Source organism: Callorhinus ursinus, unplaced genomic scaffold (assembly GCF_003265705.2).
Source record: "Callorhinus ursinus isolate GAN/ISIS: 27379988/994484 unplaced genomic scaffold, GSC_fseal_2.0 scaffold100, whole genome shotgun sequence".
In the NCBI taxonomy this organism is placed as follows: Eukaryota; Metazoa; Chordata; class Mammalia; order Carnivora; family Otariidae; genus Callorhinus; species Callorhinus ursinus.
Window position 1 is genome coordinate 1,541,008 of NW_027397162.1, and position 22,815 is coordinate 1,563,822.

Sequence of the window (22,815 nt, forward strand, 5' to 3'; positions counted from 1 at the left end):
CCAAGTTGGGGGAGTCCTGTGTGGAAAGAGTAGTGATGCTGTGGTTTGGATTATTTCAGGATGGGATCCGGGAGCCAAGCTGTCAGAGGCAAGCTGCAAGCAGAGTGATTTGAAAGAGTCAGAGCCATTAGACAGGGCCACTGAAACCCTCATGAGAGGTATTTCCCAGGGACCCACTTTTGGTGATGCTTGTGAACCTGAGGGCAGCTCAGAGAGGCAGGCAGGACTCTCGGAGGAAACATGGACAAAGTCTGTCCCCCAAGAGATGGATTTCAGGAAAACTTCAGAGCCTCACAAGGATGTTCCCACCAACCAGCCCAGCTGTGAATCGGGTGTCTTGGGGAATAGTCCCAATGTGTGGCCAAATTTCACTTCACAAGAGAAGACACCAGAAGAGAAATTTGATCCAGTGGATGTTGATAGGACAGAGCCTCCGTGCATTTACTCAGGGAGGAAGTCTTCCAAGTGTAGTGAATGTGGGAAGACATTCCAGAGCCCCTCAGCCCTCGAGACACACCAGAAGAGCCATTCTCGGAAGACACCCTACACCTGTAGTGAGTGTGGGAAAGCCTTCAGTCGGAGCACTCACTTGGCCCAGCATCAAGTCATCCACACGGGTGCAAAGCCCCATAAGTGTAAAGAGTGTGGGAAGGCCTTCAGCCGGGTCACCCACCTAACTCAGCACCAGAGGATCCACACTGGAGAAAAACCCTACAAGTGCGGGGAATGTGGCAAAACGTTCAGCCGCAGTACCCACCTCACTCAACACCAGCGGGTGCACACAGGGGAAAGGCCCTATGAGTGTGACGAGTGTGGGAAGGCCTTCAGTCAGAGCACCCACCTGACTCAGCACCAGCGCATCCACACTGGGGAGAAGCCCTACAAGTGCGACGCTTGTGGGAGAGCCTTCAGTGACTGCTCAGCTCTAATCCGCCACCTGAGAATCCACTCCGGAGAGAAGCCATATCAGTGTAAGATTTGTCCGAAGGCCTTTGCACAGAGCTCCTCCCTCATTGAGCACCAGAGGATCCACACAGGAGAGAAGCCATACAAGTGCAGTGACTGTGGGAAGGCCTTTAGCCGCAGCTCAGCCCTCATGGTTCACCTGAGGATCCACATTACAGTACTGCAGTAACCAAAGAAAGCCCTTGGGACATAGAACAACTTCCTCTCAGAGGCTCAACATCTAAGAGAAACCCTAAGTTCCAAAAGAACAAAGATCAGGGTAAGTGATTGATAGTACCCTAAAGTGATAAGGTGCTTCAGGGCAGACTCTGGGGCTGTCTGGGAACAACTCTGCATTTGGAGACCCAGAGGGAGGCGCCTGATGAACACAAAGCTATTCAGGCTAGCTGGAGAAGCTTCCAGAAGAATCCTACTTCCCTCCATACCCCACTCAGGCCCATCTCGGAGAAAAGACAGCTGAGCTGAGGACTTGGATTGGTCTTCAGAGTCAGGTCAATTGGGGTGAAGTTTCTGTTGGGACTCAATGGTCCCAAGATGCTCTGGACAGAAAGGCTCCAGCTTCATGTTCCCATGTAGCTGCTCTCCTTGCCTTTTCCTCTCCTGCTTAGCCCAGGAGGGATGCCAGCCCATGCCCACTTCTGTGCCTTCACACCTACTCTTTCGCTCCACCTATTGTTGTCTAACTCCAAGGCCAACCTGTGAAGCTGCCTCTTCTCTTCTATGAGGCCTTCTCCAGGCCCTCAGTCTCTCTCACATTCTCCCTAATCAAGGGTGTGGCATGATGCTTGCCCAGCATCTGTTTCTCCTTGCCTTCTCCTTCTGTGTCGCACCAGCAATCAGCCCTGTTGGTTTTATCAAAAACTCACCTCTAGGGCACCTGGGTGGCTCAGATGGTTAAGCGTTTGCCTTCAGCTCAGGTCATGATCCCAGGGTCCTGGGATCGAGTCCCATATCGGGCTCCCTGCTCCTTGGAAGCCTGCTTCTCCCTCTGCCTCTCTCTCTCTCTGTCTCTCATGAATAATAAATAAAATCTTAAAAAAAAAAAAAACAACTCACCTCTAATCTGTCTTTACTATTCTCACCTTCTTTGAGCCCTCATCACCTCTCATCTAGATTCCAGCTGGGGTCCCCTGCCTTCATTCTCTCCCCTGACCTCCCCCACTGTTTCTTCTCCACACCAGCCTCCAGAGGGCTCTTCCTGCAATCCAAACCTGATTGTGTCACTCCATAGTGGAAAGCTCTCCAGTGCATCACCTTCTGTGGCAAAGCTTTCTGAATGGGTTACAAGTATGCCAAGACATAAGTCTTGGCCCCAGATAACCTCTCCAGGTACCCTTGTATGTGCGTGTGAATATTGTCATTTTTCTGTGTGTGCAGTGATGTGAAAAATGGTTTCAAAGTACTGCCCTGTGGGATATATGTCAAACTCCTTCACCTGCCATTCATGATCATTTGTGACCTGGCCCCAGCCTCATCTACTGTAGTAGCCCCACCTTCCACACACCAGCCATGTGGAACTACTTGTCGTTCCTGAAGAAGCCATATTTTTCCCACCTACGTGCCTCTGTACCTGTGCCTGGAAACCTCTCGTCTTTCCTCCCACATGTTTCACATATCCCTCCCTAACAAAGCCTCCCCTACTTCCTTGAGCAGACTTCAACTTGCCTTCTCTGCTTCCAGAACACCTCCTTAACTTCTCTTTAACTTCCTACCATGTTGTATTTACTCCTTGCAGAGCTTGCAGTCTGTGTTTCCCAAAGACACTGTGAGCTTCCAAAAGCAGGGGCTATGTCTTATTCTCAGTATCCATAGCACAGGATGCAATAGGCTCTGGCCAGTGTCTGTTGAATGAATATACTGTGACTGATGCCTTCCTGGAGGCAGTCACCATGCTGCACCCTGCAACCTGATATAGGTCTACATTGCTGTCTCCCCAACACCCAGCAGGGCAAGAACAATTGATTTTCCCAGAGCCCCAGCACTCAGACAAGCGTGGCATACAGTGGCCTCAATAAAATGTTACCATATTGAGTCTGCCCTTTCTATCACCCCAGAATCTCCCTGGACTCGGTGGTTGCCAACACGCTGTCAGTGCTCTCTGACCTTCTCTCACAGTTCTGTATCCCTGGCTGTCTTTCAGGGTCCATGTCTGTAACTGGATGTCACAGCCTCTGTTCTTAACTATCAGGGTGTCATTCTTCCTCTCTTTCTCTGATGATCCCATCACATGTTAACCATCTGACCTACCATGCTGTTTTTTTACTGTTCATTGTCACCATTTCTGTGTTTCTCCCTGTGTCTTGAACTCATTCCCTCTGTGTCACAAGTAAACAGAGTCACACAGACCAAGGAGTGAGGTTCGGAACAGGAAGGAGGAACGTTGAGACCCAGGGAAACAGAGATCTTGTGTCAATATCTCTGAGAAAGTCCCAGATATACAGAAAGTCCCAGGCAGACAGCCACTCATAGTGAGACCAGGGCTGAGAGACTCAGAGGAAGTTGACAGACATAGGAAAAAGCTCAGGGATGAGAGATACACATTCCTAGTGAAATGATCACATAGGCCTCCAACAAGCCTGCAGGCAGGGGGAAAGATGTGGGCCTAAAGTCAGTCTGCAGAGCCCCACTCCTCCCAGGCTGCTTTTGGGACCTCGGATAAGTGACTTCCCTGAACCTCAGTGACCTGCTCATCTGTAAAGCAGGAATTAGATGACCTGCCTTGTTTAACACCCAACCCAGGGCCTGGCCACTGGCTTGTAGTATCCATCTCCACCTCTTTCTGCCCCTACTTTCCTGGCCTTTGGTACTGAAAAGCTGAATCTCTACCCCCTGGTTCTCTGAGCATCTCCAGCACCCATTTTGTCATGAGATACGTGTTTTCCCATGTTTGTCTGAAGGGGGAGGAAGTCAGGGGGAAAAGGAATCATTAAGGATCTACATGTATAAAAAAAAAAAAAGGATCTACATGTGTTTTTCAGTCTGCCAAATAATTTATGTACATCATCTCACAACATTCTGAGGGCAGAATGACCGTCCCATTTTATAGAGGAAGGGATGTGGCCAAGTTTATACTGCCAGAGACTGGAAGCACTGAGATTTGAAAGCCTATCCAAATATGTCAGCAATTTCAATAAGCACAACTATATTCAACAAACTAAGTAAGACAAATACTAACATTGGATTTCTTTCAAATCCGGACATATGTTCTTTAGAAGAAACACATCTAAAATGGGAAAATTGAGGGTAAAGGAATAGCAAAGGATATTCAAGACAGACATGAATCTGAAGAAAGACAACAGAGCTATATTATTTCAACAAAATAGATGTTGACACAGAAAAGCATTATTAGGGTCATAGGATCACTATTTGTTTTGTTTTGTTTATAAAAAGGAACAATGCATTAGGAAGATGTGATAGTTTGAAACCAGAGAGCTCATGACATCCTTATTAGGGAACAGAATCACAGAAACTGATAAGACCATACATGTAGTTGGAAATGCTACCACATTCTTTGTAATAATAGCAGAGAGAATATTTGAAGAAATAATTACTGGAAACTTACCAAATTTGGCAAAAGGTCTCAATTTACAGGTTCAGAAAGCTCAGTGAACCCAAAACAGCATAACCTCAAAGAAATCCATGCCTAGACACGTCATAATTGAACTTCTGAAAACAAATTTTAAAAATTTTGAAAACAGTCTGTGAAAAACTATGCATCCTATAAAGATCAGTGCAAAAGATTATGGGTTTCTTGTCAGAAATAGTGAAAGCCAGAAGGCAGAGAAACAACATGTTTAAAGTGCTGGGGAAAAAAACACTGTCAATCCAAAATTCTATATCCAATGAAAATACACATCAAGAAGGGGAGCAAAGTAAAAACATTTTCAAATGATGCAAAACTAACAATCTTGCCAGCAGGCGAAAAGGGTTGTTTTGATAGAAGGGAAGTGATAACAGAAGGAAAATTGGAACTTTGGTAATGAAGAAAGAGTAACACATTGCAAATATTTGATCTTTAAGATATACATGTGTTAAAAAAAAAAAGATATACCTGACTTGAAAACAAGATTTATAACATTGGTAGAGTTTTCAATGTATGTTGATGTAGTATATATGACTACAACATAAAGAGGGGAGAGTATCAAAATTCATTCAGTAATATATTTGAGATTTGTATATTTTAATGCATATACATTATATCTCATTAGTGTACAAAATTTAAAATAAATATAATGATATAGGTAAGTTTTAAAGGGGAGTGGGAGGGGCGCCTGGGTGGCTCAGTCGGTTAAGCGACTGCCTTCGGCTCGGGTCATGATCCTGGAGTCCCGGGATCGAGTCCCACATCGGGCTCCCTGCTCAGCGGGGAGTCTGCTTCTCCCTCTGACCCTCTCCCCTCTCGTGCTCTCTATCTCATTCTCTCTCTCAAATAAATAAATAAAATCTTAAAAAAAATAAAAAAATAAAAAAATAAAGGGGAGTGGGAGATGCAGTTTTCCAGTTATGGAATGAATAAGTCACGGGAATAAAAGGCACAGCATAAGGAATATAGTCAATGACATTGTAATAGTGTTGTGTGGTGACAGATGGTAGCTATACTTGTGAGCATAGCATAATGTATAAACTTGTCAAATCCCTGTTGTACACCTGAAACTAATGTAACATGTCAACTATACTCAAAAAAATTAATTGAAAAAATAAAAGGGTGGAGAAAGATATATAATACAAAAATTAACCAAAGAATGCTAGAGTGACTATTTTAATATCATACCAAGTAGACTTCAGAACAAGGAAAATTACCAGGGATAAAGAGGGACATTACATAATGATAAAGGTCAATCCACCAAGAAGACATAACAATTCTAAATATGTATGTATCTAACAACAAAGCCCTGAAATATAGGAAGCAAAAACTGATAGAACTGGAAGAAAATAATAAATTCATAATTATAATTGGAGACTTCTACACTCCTCTTTCTTAAATCAACAAAACAAGTAGATAGGAAATCAGGATACAGAAGAACTAAACACCACCTACCAACTGGATATAACTGATGAAGTTGCCAGTATTTAAATACTGCCGATTATTTTTTATCCACAAAGAAGTAATTTCCTGTTATTTAAACTAATACAGACTTGTTTTTAAGTCTAATGAGCTGTTAGCTGATGTTTACCCCCAAGAAATCAATGATCTGTGTTTCCTGAAGAAAGTGAAAAAGAACAAATTAATTCAGAAGTAGAAGGAAGAGAATAATAATGATACAAGTAGAGATCCACAAAGTAGAAAAGAGACCATAGAAAAAATGAACAAATCCAAAAGTTAATTAGTTCTTTGAAAAGAATAATACAATTGATAAACCCCTAGCTAGACTGACAGAGGGGAAGAAGTGGGTGGGGGGTGGGGTAGAAGGGACACAATATCAAGCATGAAAAAGGTGACATCACTACAGACCCTGTAGGCATTAAATGAATAAAGGAATGTTGTAAACAACTCTATACCAGTAAATCAGACCAATCAGATGAAATAGGCAAATTCCTTAAACAAAATTTATCAAGTATTAGTTGATAATGCTGATACACACCTACTGGTATGCCTGTACCTTGAGAGCCAAGCTCTAAGTGGACTGGGCAATGAAATGTCCAGCGGGATATTGGGTGGGGCAAAGGGCCTTAGATCTGTGGGGAAGTGGGAAGGAATAAAGAGGAGTCCCAACCCTACAACAGTTTCAATCCCCAATGTGAGAGACCTAGCCTTTGGGGACAGACTCCAGCACCACCAGGTGGTGGCCACTCAGTCCAGAAAACAAAACTACAAAATGCAGCCTCTCTGAAGTGCCTCCCAGTGTGGGGACCAATTTGATCAAGGTGGGGTTGGGTATGTCTGGAGAGCTATCTATCCAGACCTGCTGGGGACCAAGCAGAGGTGCCTGGGGAGTAGGAGGCAGCTTGAAGAAAGCAAAAGGCAATCTTGAAAAATGTGGCCCTAAGTAGCCAATCCTTGGCCCCTGTACCCTCAGGATCCAACCCAGAGCCCGTCCACCTTTAGGACACAAGATCCCAGCCCACTTCCCTCAGCCCTGGAAGGACAGCCCCCTGCACCAGGGCTGCCATTAGCCAAGGACACCTTTTAAAGTCTCTTCACATTTTTATTAATTTCCAGGAGGAATGAGGGACAGTTCAGCACTTTCAGGGGGAGTCCAGCCTCTAGCTGCAGCATGAGGGATCAGAGCCAGACTGGAGAAACTATTTGCCAAAGATACCATTAGCAGCCTGAGTCTGCAGCTGGATCAACTTCCTAGACAAATTTGACAAAAGAGAAATGTTAGGGGAAGGGGGCATCATGTGTCCTCCTCCCTGGTGAAATCAGGGCAGACCTCACTAAGGCCCCTCAGGAAGGAAGTAGCTTGATCAGCTGCCAGCCAAGACCCCCCCCGTCCCCCCCCCCACACACACCTAGGCCTCTGTCCAGGTGTCTACCTGACCAAACCACAATCTGCTCCAGGGCCTTTGCATGTGTCCTCTCCCTGCCTGTAATTTCCCTCATAACCCCAGCAGACTAGGCACACTAACCAAGGTGCTGGGAGGAGGTGCAAGGAAGGGGCCCGTCCTGGTAGAGGGCACAATCTGGGCAAAGGCCAGAAAGAGGAACCCAGCTCACGGAACCAGAGGAAAGGCTCACCTGCCACCTGGAGCTCCACCGGGTCGCTGAGCTCAGACACGAAGGGTTTGGGTGACCATAAGCGGTATCGGCAGCTGTAGTTGCCGGCATGCTGGGGCCCCACATAGGTCAGTACAAGGTCTGCTGAAGCGTGGCTGGACCAGAGCTTGGTTGAAGGCTCCTCTTCGTCTGCCCGCAGCAGCTCGAAGATGACCGTGGGCATGACGCTGGGCACCTGGCTGTCGCAGCGCAGGACCGCATCACGGCCGGGAACCACCACCCCACTCGACAGGGGCCAGAGCCGTGGCCTGGGAGGGGATCCTGGGCGGAGCAGCCGGGCCAGTCAAGTGAGGCCCTCCCCTCACGTAGTAGCTGCCCCAGGCCCCCTCCGCCTTCCTGCCTCCCACTAAACCCAGGCCGGCTGGCTGCTCCATCCCTCCAGGATGCTACCCTTTGTCCTCACACACCTTTCCTCCTTTTCCTGGTCCTGAACAGGGTTCCTCCTCTTACCCTCCGTCACCCTCCTCCCCCAAGACCTCGCAAGTTCCCTAGACCCGGGCCTGCTCTAGACTCCCTGGAGTACCCAGCATTTGGCAGTCAGGGCCTCGGGACAGGTGTGGGAAAGGAAGAAATGGCCAAGGGAAACGGTGTTCCCGGCAGAGAGCACAGGAAATAAGGCAAATGCGAGGTGCCCCCAGACCATCGGCAGCCGAAATTCCATTGGCCCGAAGGGTTTGCTGTGAGGGCAGGACCAAGGCCCGGTGCACTTCCCTTGGGCACCCTCATTTGCTCACGGCTGGGAGCCCCCGCCCGCTCACCGTCTACGCGCAGCTCCAGGTGCGCGCTGGGCGCCGAGCCCTTGAAGGGTGGCGCCGTGTCCACATAGACGCAGCTGTAGTTGGCGGAGTCCACCACCGAGACGTGCGGCAGCTCGAAGGTGGCCTCTGTCCCCGCGGGGCTCAGGACACGGAGCACTCGGCGCTTGGCGTCCTCGCGCACCAGGGCGAAGCGCAGGCCGGCCCGGGGAGCCCGGCACCGCAGCTGCACCAGCGTGCCGGGCGCGGGGCGCAGAGTCGCGGGGTGGGCCGAGAGCTCCGGCGCGGGAAGCGTCTCTGTGGGGAGGACACTGGCTGACCCGGGCGCGGAGGGGAAGGCTTGGGCCTCACATGCGATCCAGCCTCGCGCCTTCTGCCTGAAGGAGTCCGCCGGCCCCCCTCCGCTTAAAACTGTACCACCCTCCAGAGCTTACCGGATCCCTCACATACAGTCCAAAACTATATTCTTTATTAGTTTGTCCATAAAAACAGACGTGGGGAAGGCGTCGAGTTTTGTCACCAAGCCCAAGGCATGCGGTTGCAGCTGGCCGGGATCCTCTCTTGGGGTCGTCGCTCCCAGTCCTTGGCAGGCCCTGCAACAGGCCTGGCTCCCTTCAACAGCGCCAGCCTGTTCCCTTCAACAAACAGGCCTCGGGTGCCCACCCAGACCCGGGAAACAGGAGGGGACCCCCGGCAGGTGGCGGGCGCCTGCACGGCCTGTGCCAGACTTGCGTGTTGACCCAGTTATTCTTATTGGAGCCTTGGGGATGCTGAGCTCATTGTCCCATTCTCAGTTGGGGAAACTGAGGCCGGGCGGATGAGTTGGGATTGGGCTCCAACCAGAGCCCTGCAATTCCGGGGAACCCTTCCCTGGGTCCCTCCTCCCGCTCCCCGCCCGGGGAGCAGAGCACTGTCGCCCTCCCAGCCCCATGCCCATGTCCCAGCCTGTGGCTGCGAGGCTTACCGTCGCTCAGCAGCAGCTCGGCAGGTGCACTGTTAGAGGACCAGGTTTGCTTGGCACGCAGCCGATAGCGGCAGGTGTAGAGACCGCCGTTTCCCAGAGCCACCGCGTTCAGGTGAAAGGAGATGCTGTCTGGGCTGCTGGAGCTCCTGGGTACCAGCAGCTCCTCCTCGCCCTGCCGCAGCTGGAATTCCACGCCGCTCAGGGGCGCCACGCAAAGGAGGTTTGCGCCGGCGCCCCGGGGCAGGACACCTGCAGACTCTCCCAGGAAACTCAGCGTGGGTGGCAACGGTGCTTCTGCAAGTCAGGGAGGGTCGCTGGGGCTAGAGTCTTGGATAACCCCGCTGTGGGACTGTTTCTGAGAAAGCTATGGTCAGCCAGGCCCTTCCCCAGACTCCCACCCACCACCCCCCCACCTCCCCACCCCCGAGCTGCTGCAGTGTCAGTGTTCAGGTCAGCTGTGATCCACCCAACTGTGTGACCACTGTTCCCCAGACCTAGTCCTGGGCGAGGGTATTCAGGGTTGGGGATCAAGGTAAATGCAGCTCTGTCCTCCAGGAACCTCCTACCCCAGGGAGCCCTCTGGGATGGTCAACACACTCACCCAGCTCCTCCACTGTCACAGTAGCACTGGGCTCAGAGGGTGCACCCGCTTCGTGGGTCCTGTAGCTGCAGCTGTAATTGCCAGGCTGATGGACTGAGAAGGTAGCCTCTGCATCTTTAGGGGCCTCAGCCACATCTAAAAACTGATCATCGCCTTCCCGCCTCAGGAGGAAGGTCACACCACGAAATCCCCCACGGCATAGCAGTTTCATCTTCAGACCCGGTGTGATCCAGGACACAGGCTCAGTTGAGAGCAAAGGTGGGGGTAGGGACTCTGTGGGTGGAGCAGGTTTGATGGGTCATTCTGAATGACTTGGGAGACGTGCAAGACCGAGCCAGACTACGATCTCCACACTCATGAAAATGGGAAGGAGCGGAGCCTGGGCGGCTCAGTCAGTTGAGCTTCGGACTCCTGATTTGGCTCAGGTCATGATCGGGGGGGGGGGGGGGGCTCTGTGCTCAGTGGGGAGTCTGCTTAAGGATTCTCTCTCCCTCTCCCTCTGCTCCTCCCCCACACGCAGCGCTCTCTCTCTCTCTAAAATAAATAAATCTGAAAGAAAGAAAGAGAGAGAGAAAGAAGGAAGGAAGGAAGGAAGGAAGGAAGGAAATATGAGGGAGCCAGGGAAATGGAAGACAATTATAAAGGAAAGGGGGGCAGGGACAGGAGGGGACAGGGGCATTAAACAAGAAGAAGATATGTTAAGGGGAATGTGCTAGGCTTTTCCCAAGCACCTTCTGGGGATTCAGTCATTTATTCCTCACAACCTTCTGGGATCAGTGCAAACATCATCCTTATTTTACAGATGAGGAAACAGGATCAGAGATGTCAAATGACTTGCCAAAGGCCACCTAGCTGCTCAGGGACCCCCCCCACCCCAGCCACCCACACCCCCATGTCAGAAAAATAGGACCAGGAGAGTGAGGAGGAACGGAGGAAGTCAGGCCTCTCCAGCAGCCCTCTCCCCACTGTCTCGTGGCTCCGTTAAAGCCCCTGCTCACCTGCTCCAGTCACCTCCAGGAGGTTGCTCAACTGGGTCCATCCGCTGTTCAAGCCAGAGCGGCAGCGGTAGAGGCCTCGGGTGTCACTTGTCACTGCTCCTAGCGGGAACTGGTGCTCCATGGCAGGTAAATCAAGGTGCACAAGTTCCTGGGTTACCCCATCCTTGAACAGCTCAAAATCCGGGGTCATCAGGCGGGCCTGGCATGTCAGTGTCAAGTTGGCCCAGGGCTCCAGCAACGATTCGGCCTCTGCCCACAGGTTCGGCCGGGTCTCGAATACTGTGTGGCAGGTGGAGGTCAATGCTGGGCCCCAGGACAGGGGCTCACCTCTGCAGAAGCCCACCTTCCCCCAAGACCCAACCCAGACTCACCTATGGCTCCCTCGGTTGCTGGGCCCAGTGAGAGACCTGTAGAGACGGCACCTGTGAGGTCCCCATTCCTATGCCTCCTCCTCCCTCCCGCCCCCAAGGGACTCCAGCCCCAGCAACCTCACCCCAGAGCATCAGGAAGGCCCCAAGTATGGACATGATGGCCAGCCTTGCTCCAGTCGGTGAGTGTCTGGGGTGATAAAGCCCAAGCAAGGGCGAGGGCGGCAAAGGGGCAGCAAGGGGCAATGACCTCTTCCCTATTATTTATCCTTCCCAGAAGGGGGGGCCTGCAGGGGATGGGGACAAAGGGCAAAACTCCAAGGCCTTTGGGAGCCTCATCAATAACCATAATCAATAATTATGTGTAATTAATAAACTAAGCAATAAATAATAAAAATGATAATTAAAAAATAATATAATAAAATAGCAAACAACATTAGCAAGTGAAATGACTTAAAATATGAGAAATACAATTTTAAAATGAAAATTAAATTAAAATAATGTAATAAATACTAACTGATCAGGGAAATTTTCAATTTTTAATGTTTGTCGGCCCTGCTCCAGGGCTCCCAGAGAACATTTACTAAGATCAAAATGACCACACAAAACCTCAAAGCCATGGGCTGTACTTCTGCCCCGAGCACACACTGTTTGTCTGCTTCATTAAAACAACAAGAACAAAAAAGGAGCATTCCAAACGCAAAGATAAGAAAAACAAAAACCTTCCCTGGGTCCCATAAGATTTAAAGTCATACAGACTTGCACAACTAAAAACATAAGATAAAGTCTGAAACTTTCAGGAATGTCCTTCATCATGATGATTTGTAACTCATTTTTTAAAAGATTTTGTTTACTTATTTAAGAGAAAGATTGAGAGAGAGAGAGAGCACACACCAGTGGGGGAGAGGCAGAGGGAGAAGCAGGCTCCCCGCTGAGGGCACTCTGGGCTCCATCCCAGGCCCCTGGGATCAGGCCTGAGCCAAAGGCAGACACTTAACTGACTGAGCCACCCAGGTGCCCCGTAAGTCTTTTTGTAAAAAACATATATATCCCGGAGCCACATGTTCCTTCCCCAGAGCACTCTCTTCTTTCTGCAGACTGTGTCCTGGACACCTGCCCTAACTTGGGCTCGAATAAAACTCTTTTCCTTTCTCTTTAAAAATTTTTAAAGGGTTTGTTCATTTTGCATCATTTCTTGGCATAGTCAACAGGATATCAGAGCAACTTGCCTGAGAACACCTGGGGATCATCTAGAACTCAGCGCTTGGCACGAGCATGGGCCCTCTGTGCCCCTCCAGCTCCTCAGCACCTCACAGGTGTATCTGGTGAGGTCCTGATATCTGGACCTCTTCAATTTGAGTGAACAGTCCTGATTTTTATTTGAACTGTTAAAGGTTACCGGTAATATCCTTTAGGTGGGAACAACCTGGGAGGGGGCGAAGTTGATGGGTTGGTTGTTTTAATTTGGCATTATACTAATGGATGTTATTAATATATAAGGCTTGAGTAAATTTTCTCGATAGAGATATGAAAGAGTGAATAACTCAGCTCCAAAGAGAAGGGACGCTTGCTCCTTCGAGTTAAATGGTGCTTTCAGGTGAATGAAAGCCTAGCGGAAATGTCTGAAGATATTCCTCAGACATGCAGCAGTCCCACAGGAATTTCCCATCTCATAAGGTGATTAATGATTGGCTCATCCACGGACGCACACATAAGGATTGATCATGCGGTGTTCTGAGCCCCTCAATGGTCCTAGACCTTACAAGGAGAAACCGAGACACAGAGTGTATTACGGCCATTTAGAAGTAACGCTCACAAGCAGCACCCCCCCGATACACCACTCTTAATATCCTTAGATCTTATTCAAGCCTTGCTCTAAAAATAAAACCAAAACTAAAAGGAATGGGGAACTGTGCTTCAAAAGCGAAAACACCACCCAGAAAACCAATAAACCCTTATGGGAAATTCAGGCAGGCTATCTGTACATATATACAGAGCCTATACTTGCAAGTGCTTACTTCAATGGGAAAAGGTAAGGATAACTGGAGTCTCAGACGGCCCCAGCGGGGTTCTTTTGACATGTCTGAATTAGTTTTTTGTGTGTGCACAATTAAAGAAAGCCAACTATAAGACTAAGTAACCAGAAACTCGGAAGCCATTTGGTTGAGTCAGTGAAGTCCCCAACTTTTGGGGAAGAACAGCAATCCCAGAGGTACTCTGGGCTTTATTTGGTTTGTTTGTTGCTACAGCTTTTGGTATCTTTGCACACAACCGGCCATGTTCTAACTGGAAATGGAAAATAACTAATAAATGGATCCATAAATTATAATGCTATCTTACAATTAGATTTAATAAAAAGGGGATATTTGGAAATTGGGTCTTTAATGTCCTCTGCACAAATAATAGTGAAACAAAGGCTAAATTTTGTTTGCATCTTGTGTACATGTATCTATGTGTGTTATAAATGTGAGGTATTTTCTCTATCTCTGGATGGTATTGCTACAACTGATTTGTAGAGGAGCTCTATTTAATTGGTTTAAAAGCAAGTGCTTGTGAAAATTGTGCATTTTAAAACTCAAAAGAATAAAAAGTAACCCAAATGCTTTTCAAGTTCACATGATCTGGGGTAAAATTTCCTACATTCAGACTTTTATGTTACTCCATAATAAAGATGCATCATAGGAAGGGACCAGACTGATGGTCCAAAGAGGTACAGATGAACAAAAATTTAAGACACCTGACCCCCTTCCCAATGGTCAGAATAATGAGGAAAAGGAGGAAATAGGCAGACTCTAGAAATCCTAAATCCACACCCCTTCCTCCAAGCACAAGTACCAGAACCAATGCCCAGCCCACTGCCTGCTCTTCTTCCAGAGGGCTACAAAGCACCCAGAGGAAAAGACAGGTGACAGAGAATTTTTTTAAAAGACTTTTATTTTTACTTTTTTTTTTTTAAAGATTTATTTATTTATTTTGAGAGAGTGAGAATGAGAGAGAGAGAGAGTACATGAGAGCAAGGAGGGTCAGAGGGAGAAGCAGGCCCCTCGCCAAGCAGGGAGCCCGATGCGGGACTCGATCGCGGGACTCCAGGATCATGACCTGAGCCGAAGGCAGTTGCTTAACCCACTGAGCCACCCAGGCGCCCCTATTTTTACTTTTAAGTAATCTATATACCCAACGTGGGGCTTGAGCTCACAACCCTAACATCAAGAGTTGCATGGGATGCCTGGGTGGCTCAGTGGGTTAAGCAGCTGCCTTTGGCCCAGGTCGTAATCCTAGTGTTGTGGGATCGAGCCCTGTCCCGGCTCAGCGGCGAGTCTGTGTCTCCCTCTCCTGCCGTGTGTTCTCTCTCAAATAAATAAATAAAATCTTTAAAAAATAAAAATACAATACAGGAGGCCTCTGCACCCTGGACTCAACACATATACCTCAGTGTGCTGCTCCAATCTGTTTTCAACAGCAGTTTTGTGTGGGGCCCATGCAGCAGGTCCTGGATACAAAGCAGGCTGCTTTGGCCCTTGGGCCCTATTGCCCAGAAGATCCAATGATGCCACTGGATAGAACAGAATATAATGCTAGTTTCAAAGCAGTCTCTCCTGCGCACCCTCAAAGTTCCAGCAATAGTCGTGGTCCAGGCTTCTCGGAGGCCCAAGCCCCTCCCCCAGCCCCTAGGCCCTGGTAAATCCACCCCTTCTCTTTTGCACCCCAGCCCTAGAGGTAGTAAGTGCTCGATGGTTATCCATCTCTGGGTTTTCAGTATTCACTTGTGTTCCTTCAGCCTTACAAAGCTAACTAATCAATTCCCTCAAAATCCTGAGGGAGGGTGATTTATCGGCCTGCCTGTTACCTGAGACAGCCCCCTTCTGGCTCACCTCCCACCCATCAAGTGGGCCAGACGCTCCTCCCGCCCTGTCGCAGGGAGATGCTAGTGGTCAGGTTTGGGCTCTCTGTTCCAGCCTCTTCTCCCCTCACCGGGGCCCAGCTTGAAGCCTCCCAACTCAGCACTCAGGGTGCAGGTGGAGGAGTCCCTGCAAAGCACTGGATACGGACGCTCAGTGACCTTTGTGACAGACATTGCTACCCTGGCAGACAGCCAAACAGGGTCCTCATCAGCTGCGAGTCCTCAGGTCTATCTGGTCCCCTCTGGGGCTCCACTCTGGAGACAAGGTGAGAAGGAACTTTGCAAGCTACAAAGGTTTCACTAATCAGGGTTGTAGCTCCATGCATGCCCTCTCCCTGCTGATCCCAGACCCAGGAGCAGAAGGAAGCACTGCACATCCAGTGGCAGCTGAGGGCAGAAGGAGGCTCCCTAAAATGGTGGTGGAGGCGGGAAGACCGTCAAACCCGCAGACACCAGGGGAGACCCCAGAGCACACAGTGGGGCAGGCCCGGACAACCCTGGCATGGGAAGCGAGAAGGGTGGTGGTGGCCAGGCCAGAGAAGCAGTCCTGTGCAGACGGAGCATGTCCCCCACCACATTGCAGAGAGGAAACACAGACACACCACCTTCCAGAGAGGGTCTGCTGAGGGTGCTAGATGGAGCTGGTGCTCACCCCTCTGGGAGGGTAGTGCCTTGGATGCCACCACTGTGGAGAGAACAGGAGGGAGGGGTACGTGGGGGGAAGCCCCTGGGAGGAGAAGTTGGCAGGACCACCCCCACTCTTGCCCTTTGCCCTAGGCCTCCTGCTGCTCACCAGGGTCCCAGAGCAAGGCCTCTGACCTTCTGGCCCTTGGCTTGAAACAAAAAATCTGTGCAACCTCAGACCCGGCTGAGCTGGAGGGGAAGCAGGGGAGGGGACTCAGCTAGCCCTCGTTCCTGGGGACCCCCCACGCCGGTGGCAGCCTCCAGTCTCTGCACGGATGCACCCCTCCCAGCACCAAAATTCACTGCCTTTACCCTGTGAATCACCTCCCCGCCATGCATCCGCAGCCAGGCCCCAGGGGCCACCAGGTGAGACTCCCATCGCCCCAGGGGCTGTTTTAACGGCTTAATCCTCGGCCCCAATTGTGGCTGCCCTGTGCTCCAGCACATGCAGCCCACATGGGGGGAGGGGGGAGGGCCTGGGGGTGGCTATTGTACACGACGCTGCTCACGCCGATGCACGATGGCCACGTCCTATGCCTCGCGCGCCACCGAGGGGCGCAGCCTCACCATCTCCCAGGGGCATCCCAGAGTCGGGGCGCGGCACCGCCCGTGTGTCGCTTCTGGTGTTCATTGAGGTTGGAGCGGTGGCTGAAGGGCTTGCTGCCCACACTACACACATAGGGCCGCTCGCCCGTGTGCGTGCGCCGGTGGCTCACGAGCTCGGAGTTGCGCACAAAAGCCTTGCCGCAATCGGCGCAGACGAACGGCTTCTCCCCGGAGTACACGCGCTGGCGCTGGCGCAGCTCCGAACTGCCGCGGAAGGCTTTGCCACAGTCGCGGCAGGCGTAGGGCCGCTCGCCGGTGGTGTGCCAGGCCCGAGCTGCCCTTGAAGGCTTTGCGGCAGTCGGCACAGGCATAGGGCTTGGCACCAGAGTGGATGCGCTTGTGGCTGAGCGGGTTGGAGCGCTGGCTGAAGGCCTTGCCACACTGGGAGCACACGTGGGGCTTCTCGCCGCTGTGTACGCGCTGGTGCTCGGCCGGACTGGAGCCCATGATGAAGGCCTGGCCGCACTCAGCACCCTCGAAGGGCTTCTCGCCCGTGTGCCTACGCTGGTGCTGCAGCAGCTGCGAGCTCTCGCGGAAGCTCTTGCCACACTGCGCGCAGGCAAAGGGCCTCTCGCCGCTGTGTGTGTGCCGGTGCTGCCTCAGGCCCGCCACGCGCAGGAAGGCCTTGCCACAATCGGAGCATGCGTGCGGCCGTGTGCCCGCGTGGATCTTCAGGTGCTCCGCCAGATTGGAGCTCTGGCTGAAGGCCTTGCCGCAGGCAGAGCAGGTGTGGGGCCGTGCACCCGTGTGCACACGCCGGTGCTCCAGGAAGTTGGAGCTCCAGTTGAAGGCTTTGCCGCACTCGGAGCATTCATAGGGCTTCTCACCCGTGTCTGTGCGCCGATGCTGCACCAGTGTAGTGCTGCGGCCAAAGGCCTTGCCACAGTCTGGGCAGCGGAAGGGCTTCACGGCACTGTGCGTCTTCTGGTGGTGGATGAGCTGCGAGCGCGCGCGCAAAGCCTTGCCACACTCCCGGCACACGTAGGGCCTCTCGCCTGTGTGGATGCGCTGGTGCTGGCTGAGGCTGGAGCTCCAGGTGAAGGCCTTGCCGCACTCGGTGCACGTGTATGGCTTCTCGCCCGTGTGCACTCGCCTGTGCTGCACCAGGTAGGAACTCTGGCTGAACGCCTTGCCACACTCACTGCACTGGCAGGCCGGCTCCCTGGGGAGAGGCAAGGGGCTTGGCACCAGGTCTTCTCAGATGCTTCTGCGCCCCACCCAGTCTCTCCCACCGTCTGTAGGCTCCAGCTCCCCTCTGGAGGCCCCCTGGTCCTCTGCCTCTGTGGGGTCTTCCCAGGCCCCCAGGCCTCCAGATGCAGCCCCCTCAGAGGGGTCTGTTGTGTCAGTCTTCAGCACAATCCAGGGAGTGTCGCCTTCACTAGAGCCACCTGCTGGGCCCACTGTCCTGGGGACTGGACCTTGCTTCTGTCCTCTGAAATGGGGAGAGAGAGAAAGCAAATGCCTGAGAGCTCAAAGAACTTTGGGAAATGGGGTAGAGGGGACCAGTGGGTCTCAGGAATGATGTGATTTTGACAGATCTAGAGCAGGGGCAAAGCTTGGGGCTGGCTGTATTGGGGCATGGCCATCACGCCCACCTTTCCTGAGCTGGTGCCCCTGGCCCCTCTTCAGCCTGGAACAGGGAAACAGGGCAGGTGGGCCTAGAGATGCTCTAACTTTCCCCATAGAGGCAGCATCCCAGGCCAACTCTGAGTCAAACTGTGGCCTTGTTGAGCTTGGACGACCCAGCCTATGATGGGGACGTGCTAGGAGACCACTGTGCCTGCCTCTATGGCGTCACTTCCCACACATCCCTGCACCTGACTGGGCAGCAGGGTGCTGGGAGGTGTGAGTGTGGGTGCCAGGATTGTGGAAAGATTCAAAAGCCACCTGCCTTATCTGCAGTAGCCTCCCACAGGGCCTTGATCTCCAACTCTGCACAAAGCAGCTCCAGGACTTGGCTTTTATCTCCTTGCTCCCCCTTGGGGTCATAAAGCACCAGAGAAGTGAGGACCACCTGTTTAGGAGGATGAAAATGGACCTGGTCACTTGTAGAAACACTAGAAATGAACTATCTCCACTCCAGAAGGCTTGTGGTGACCGCCTGACCCAAGCCCTGGCTGAGTCTGTCTTCCTTGCCCACCTCACCACTGCCCTGACCCCTAGCAGTCCCCTCCATTCAATAGGCAGCCTGGCCAGAGATGGAGGAATCCCAGTGGCTGCCAGGCAATGTTAGGCCACATCAGGCCTCTGCCTCAGTCCAACCAGGCTGGTCCAGCTGCCTAAACCCACAGGTGGGGTGGCTGTGCAGCCAGATCCCTGGGGGAGAGCTGAGGGCAGGAGGGTAGAGGGGCTTCATTGGCCCTGAGGCCACACTTGCACCTTCAGCTGCTCCTTCTTCCAGCAATGTCTCTACAGCAAGCAAAGCCCATCCCCACTTGCCCCTGACCACCTTATTGTCCTTTGTGGAGTCCGTAGCCCAGTTGGTGCTCTCATTCTGAATACACTGGAATTGTCAAAGAGCCCAGGGCCCCCAATCCACCCACTCCAGAGTGAGGCAAAACCCAGGGGCGCCCATCATCCCCAGGCTGCCTAGGTCAGCTGCCAGGATGAGGTAGAAGCAAGTGCATGGATAGGCGCTGCACCTGGAACTAGGGCTTGGAAAGGGCCTTGGGGAGCCTCCTGCTCCCCTCCCTCCTCTGTCTTGGGGACCAGCACCTCTTGGGGACTGGGGGCTGGGACCTGGGGACAGGAAGATAGGCAGAGGGTTGGGCCAGACAGATGCAGAGAAAACAAGGCACACGCAATGGCTCTATTCTGCTTGGTGTCCCCCAGCTCCCTACGTTCTGAGGACCTGAGCACAGCGCTGAGAACAAACCCAGGTGTGAACTTGGGGGCATCACTCTAACTCTGGTGTCTGAGCCAAGACCACCAAGCTCCCACCACCCTTCTCCCACAGCGCCCCCGCTCCACCAGCACTAGCTAGGGACTGTAAGCCAGGCTCAGGGGGAAGCAGGCCCAGCCCTGACCCAGCTGGCCCTCACCTGGAGTTCTGGCCTGGCCAGCTCCTGGCGCAGCCCCTCGACCAGGGCAGCGGCCTCCTCAGGGCTGCCTGGCCGCTGTCCCTCTACACGGGCCTGGATCTCGGGGCAGCGCGCCAGGAACTGCTCCAGCACCAGCAGCTCCAGCATCTGCTCCTTGGAGTGCACCTTGGGCCGCAGCCACTGGCGGCACAGCTCCCGGAGCCGGGCCAGGGCCTCACGGGGACCCTCTTCCTCCTCGTAGTAGAACCCCCAGAAGCGCTGGCCAGGGGTCTCAGAGCTGGCCTCACCCACCACTGGGACTGGTGTGCTCTAAAGGACCCCAGGGGCCAGAGTTGATGCCTTGCTCATCTGGGCAGCCATCATGCCCCTTCCCAGGCAGGGTAGCCGCATGTCCCCAGGCACTTCCTCTGGACCTGGAGACACAAAGGGGAGCCTGTGAGCACAGCCAGGCCATGAAGGCCCCTCCCGAGGACCCTCTGAGAATAAGTGGGGGCTGCGGGTCTGGGTGATTGTATCTATCAGTGAGTCCAGAAGTGTCCCCACCTGTGTGTCCATGTGTTGGAGAGATATACGGAGGTGCCCAGTCTGTGGTCCCTCCTCCCTCCCTGCTTTTCTAAGGGGCCTCTGCCCTGGCTTCTTCCAACTACTTGGCTCCATTCATGCCCCACACAGAACACTAAAGTCTGCAAACTGGACAGCCAGATTTGGCTAGCAGACAGATCTTGACTGCCCCCTTCCAACATGCTTTTTTAAAAATTTAAACGAGGGGCGCCTGGGTGGCTCAGTTGTTAAGCGTCTGCCTTTGGCTCCGGTCATGATCCCGGCGTCCTGGGATCGAGCCCCGCATCGGGCTCCCTGCTCGACGGGAAGCCTGCTTCTCCCTCTCCCACTCCCTCTGCTTGTGTTCCTGCTCTAGCTGTGTCTCTGTCAAATAAATAAATAAAATCTTCAAAAAAATAAATAAAATAAAAATTTAAATGAGTTTCCAATGTTAAAAAGTTATCAGATGCTGGTGGAAATGTAAAATGGTGTGGCCTATGTGGAAAACACTCTGGCAGTTCCTTAAATAGTTAAAGACAGAGTTCCCAAGTGACCCAGGAATTCTACTCTTAGGTTATATCTACCACCCCGCCCCCCCCACAACAAAATGAAAATGTGTCCAGGCAGCTTTTTTGCACACAAAGGAAAACAAAGAACTACACAACCTACCATGGGGTATCCTTTTTCCATTTTTTTTCCTCCTTAATCTTGTGTGTATTTTCAAATTTTTTAAAAATACAGATCTGTGCCGGTACTAGGGGTGAGGAAACTGTTGCTAAGGAGAATTTGAGCTTTCCCCCATTTCTTTTTCTCTCTTCCTTTCTTTCTCCTGGTCAGTTTTAAATATATCAAGAAGTTGAGGAGAAAAAAAAAAGTATCCATGCAAAAGTTTGCACATGAATGTCATAGCAGTATTACTATAATATATATAATACATATATATGTATAATATATAATTAACATAATAGCCAGAAAGTGATAATAGGCCAATGTCCATCAACTGATGAATGGATAAACAAAATGTGGTGGATATACGTACAATCAAACATTATTCTGCCATAAAAAGGAATGAAACACAGGTACATCCTATAAGATACATGAACCTTGAAAACACTATGCTAAATGAAAGACTCAAGACACAAAAGACTTCACGTTGTGTGAGTCTATTTATCTGAAATGTCCAGGGTAGGCAAATCCGTAAGAAACAGGAAGTAGATTAGTGGCTGCCAGGAGCCGGGGAAGAAGGAATGGGGAGTTTGATTAATGGGATGGAGTTTCTTTCAGGGTGATGAAAGTGTCCTGGAATTAGACTGTGGTGATGGTTGCACAAAATGTGAATTTACTAAAAAAACAGTGACTGTACACATTAAAAGGGTTAATTAAAAAAAAGTCATCAGCTAATTTCAAAAGATTACTTATTGTATGATTCCATGTATGTAACATTCTTGAAATGACAAAATTGTAGAAATAGAAAACAGAAAACCAAGGGTTAGGGAGGGGGTGGAGGCCGGAGGGAAGTAGGTGTGGCTAAAGGGGCCACAGGAGGAATCGCAGGCTGTGGATTGACTCCCGTTTGAGTATCTTGCTTATCACACTGTAGTTCTGCAAAATGCTACCACTGGACAAAGCTGGGTAAAGGGTACATGGGAGCTACTTGCATTATTTCTTACAGATGTGGTTATAATTATCTCAAAAAAGTTTTTTTTACAAGTCAAAAAAATTCAATAAAAATCCTTATTTGCTTCTTTCTTTTTTTTGAAGATCTTATTTATTTAACAGAGGGAGACACAGCGAGAGCGGGAACACAAGCAGGGGGAGTGGCAGAGGGAGAAGCGGGCTTCCCGCGGAGCAGGGAGCCCGACGCGGGGCTCGATCCCAGGACCCCGGGACCGTGACCTGAGCCGAAGGCAGACGCCCAACGACTGAGCCCCCCAGGCGCCCCCCGTTTGGTTTCTCGAAAGATCAGAAGACCACCTTCAGGAGTCCCATGTTTCTGAGGATGGAGCCTGGCGGGGATATCCCTCCAGCCAAGACCCACGCTTCGGAGCTGCCCAGCCCGCTGTCCCCTCGAACTGGGTCTCCCTGCTCGGAGTCGGCCCATCTCGGCACAGGAGCCAGAGCCCTGACGGTCGCTCCCGACTGCCTTCGCGGCTCCGGCCTCCCCGCCGTCCGCACACAGACCGTGTGCCCCTTCTCCGGCCTGAGGGCCTTGCCCTCCGCTTCTCCCCGCGGAATGCCTACTCACCGAGGTTTGTGGCCACCTTCCCAGTCAGGCCCCGTCTCCCACGCCAACAACTGGTCCTCATACCCGACCGGTCACAAGCGACTGTGTCTCTCCCCAGCCCCGAGGCCTGGGCTCTCACCTATTGGGCGCCGGATGGAAAAATACTGCGACGGGGAGGGACGCGGCGCAGGAGACGCCCAGCGGGGGCTGTGGCCTCAGGAAGCGCTGGGCTCGGAGCACCCCGGGCGAGCGAGGGCGGAGGGCACACGCAAAGGCTCGGAAGCGGGAACCTGCCTGGCCCTGAAGCAGCGCCGGGAGGGCGCCCGACTGAATGAAGAACGGACGGAGGAAGGCAGGCCGGCGCGGCCCAGGGAACGAAGGGCGGGGCTGCAGAGCAGGAGGAGCAACGAACGAATGAATGAGTGAACGCGTGGACGACAAATCGGGGA

General features: G+C 51.7%; 4 protein-coding genes across 7 annotated transcripts in view; 1 reads left to right on the forward strand and 3 right to left on the reverse strand.

Moving 5' to 3' along the window:
* ZSCAN22 (zinc finger and SCAN domain containing 22) overlaps nucleotides 1-2,997 on the forward strand; it is a 15,688-nt gene extending 12,691 nt beyond the window's left edge. For all 3 annotated transcript variants that reach the window (XM_073888994.1, XM_025848936.2, XM_073888995.1), the window contains exon 3: nucleotides 60-2,997. In XM_073888994.1, the coding sequence (XP_073745095.1) occupies nucleotides 60-1,135 (1,076 nt within the window). In that variant the 3' untranslated portion in view covers nucleotides 1,136-2,997. The remainder of the gene's footprint in view (nucleotides 1-59) is intronic.
* A 4,094-nt stretch (nucleotides 2,998-7,091) lies between these two features.
* On the reverse strand, nucleotides 7,092-14,894 carry A1BG (alpha-1-B glycoprotein). 2 transcript variants are annotated; one of them, XM_073889018.1, is made up of 8 exons: nucleotides 14,799-14,894; nucleotides 11,374-11,409; nucleotides 11,003-11,281; nucleotides 10,005-10,277; nucleotides 9,404-9,697; nucleotides 8,443-8,736; nucleotides 7,646-7,945; nucleotides 7,092-7,261 (listed from the first exon to the last, which is right to left on the reverse strand). In XM_073889018.1, exons 3-8 carry the CDS (start codon nucleotides 11,190-11,192, stop codon nucleotides 7,254-7,256), a joined length of 1,359 nt encoding a protein of 452 aa, XP_073745119.1. In that variant the 5' UTR covers nucleotides 11,193-11,281; nucleotides 11,374-11,409; nucleotides 14,799-14,894; the 3' UTR covers nucleotides 7,092-7,253. The 2 variants fall into 2 exon arrangements, with proteins under 2 accessions (XP_073745119.1, XP_025704518.1); XM_025848733.2 differs by lacking the exon at nucleotides 14,799-14,894 and adding an exon at nucleotides 11,496-11,594.
* Nucleotides 14,895-15,820: 926 nt separating this feature from the next.
* On the reverse strand, nucleotides 15,821-17,758 carry ZNF497 (zinc finger protein 497; the record flags this gene model as incomplete). The annotated part of the gene is given in 3 exon segments (XM_073889035.1): nucleotides 15,821-15,956; nucleotides 16,523-16,816; nucleotides 16,818-17,758. Coding segments are annotated over 3 exon segments (1,272 nt in total), but the record flags the coding sequence as incomplete, so codon positions are not given.
* Nucleotides 17,758-22,815, reverse strand: LOC112806450 (zinc finger and SCAN domain-containing protein 31-like). Its single transcript, XM_073889042.1, has 4 exons — nucleotides 22,388-22,815; nucleotides 19,603-20,015; nucleotides 18,453-18,575; nucleotides 17,758-17,993 (listed from the first exon to the last, which is right to left on the reverse strand). The coding sequence occupies exons 2-4, from the start codon at nucleotides 19,747-19,749 to the stop codon at nucleotides 17,940-17,942; spliced, it is 324 nt and encodes a 107-aa protein (XP_073745143.1). The 5' UTR covers nucleotides 19,750-20,015; nucleotides 22,388-22,815; the 3' UTR covers nucleotides 17,758-17,939.

Excerpts from the sequence above, each read along its gene's own strand:
- LOC112806450 (XM_073889042.1), bottom strand. The coding sequence starts at position 19,749 with ATGCTGGAGCTGCTGGTGCTGGAGCAGTTCCTGGCGCGCTGCCCCGAG. Across the intron at positions 18,576-19,602 it reads TGGCCAGGCCAGAACTCCAG|GTGGTCCTCACTTCTCTGGT; the intron begins GTGAGGGCCAGC and ends CCTCCTAAACAG. Across the intron at positions 17,994-18,452 it reads GGGAGGCTACTGCAGATAAG|AGGACAGAAGCAAGGTCCAG; the intron begins GCAGGTGGCTTT and ends TCCCCATTTCAG.
- A1BG (XM_025848733.2), bottom strand. The coding sequence starts at position 11,529 with ATGTCCATACTTGGGGCCTTCCTGATGCTCTGGG. Across the intron at positions 11,282-11,373 it reads AGCAACCGAGGGAGCCATAG|TATTCGAGACCCGGCCGAAC; the intron begins GTGAGTCTGGGT and ends CCTGCCACACAG. Across the intron at positions 9,698-10,004 it reads TGTGACAGTGGAGGAGCTGG|AAGCACCGTTGCCACCCACG; the intron begins GTGAGTGTGTTG and ends CCTGACTTGCAG.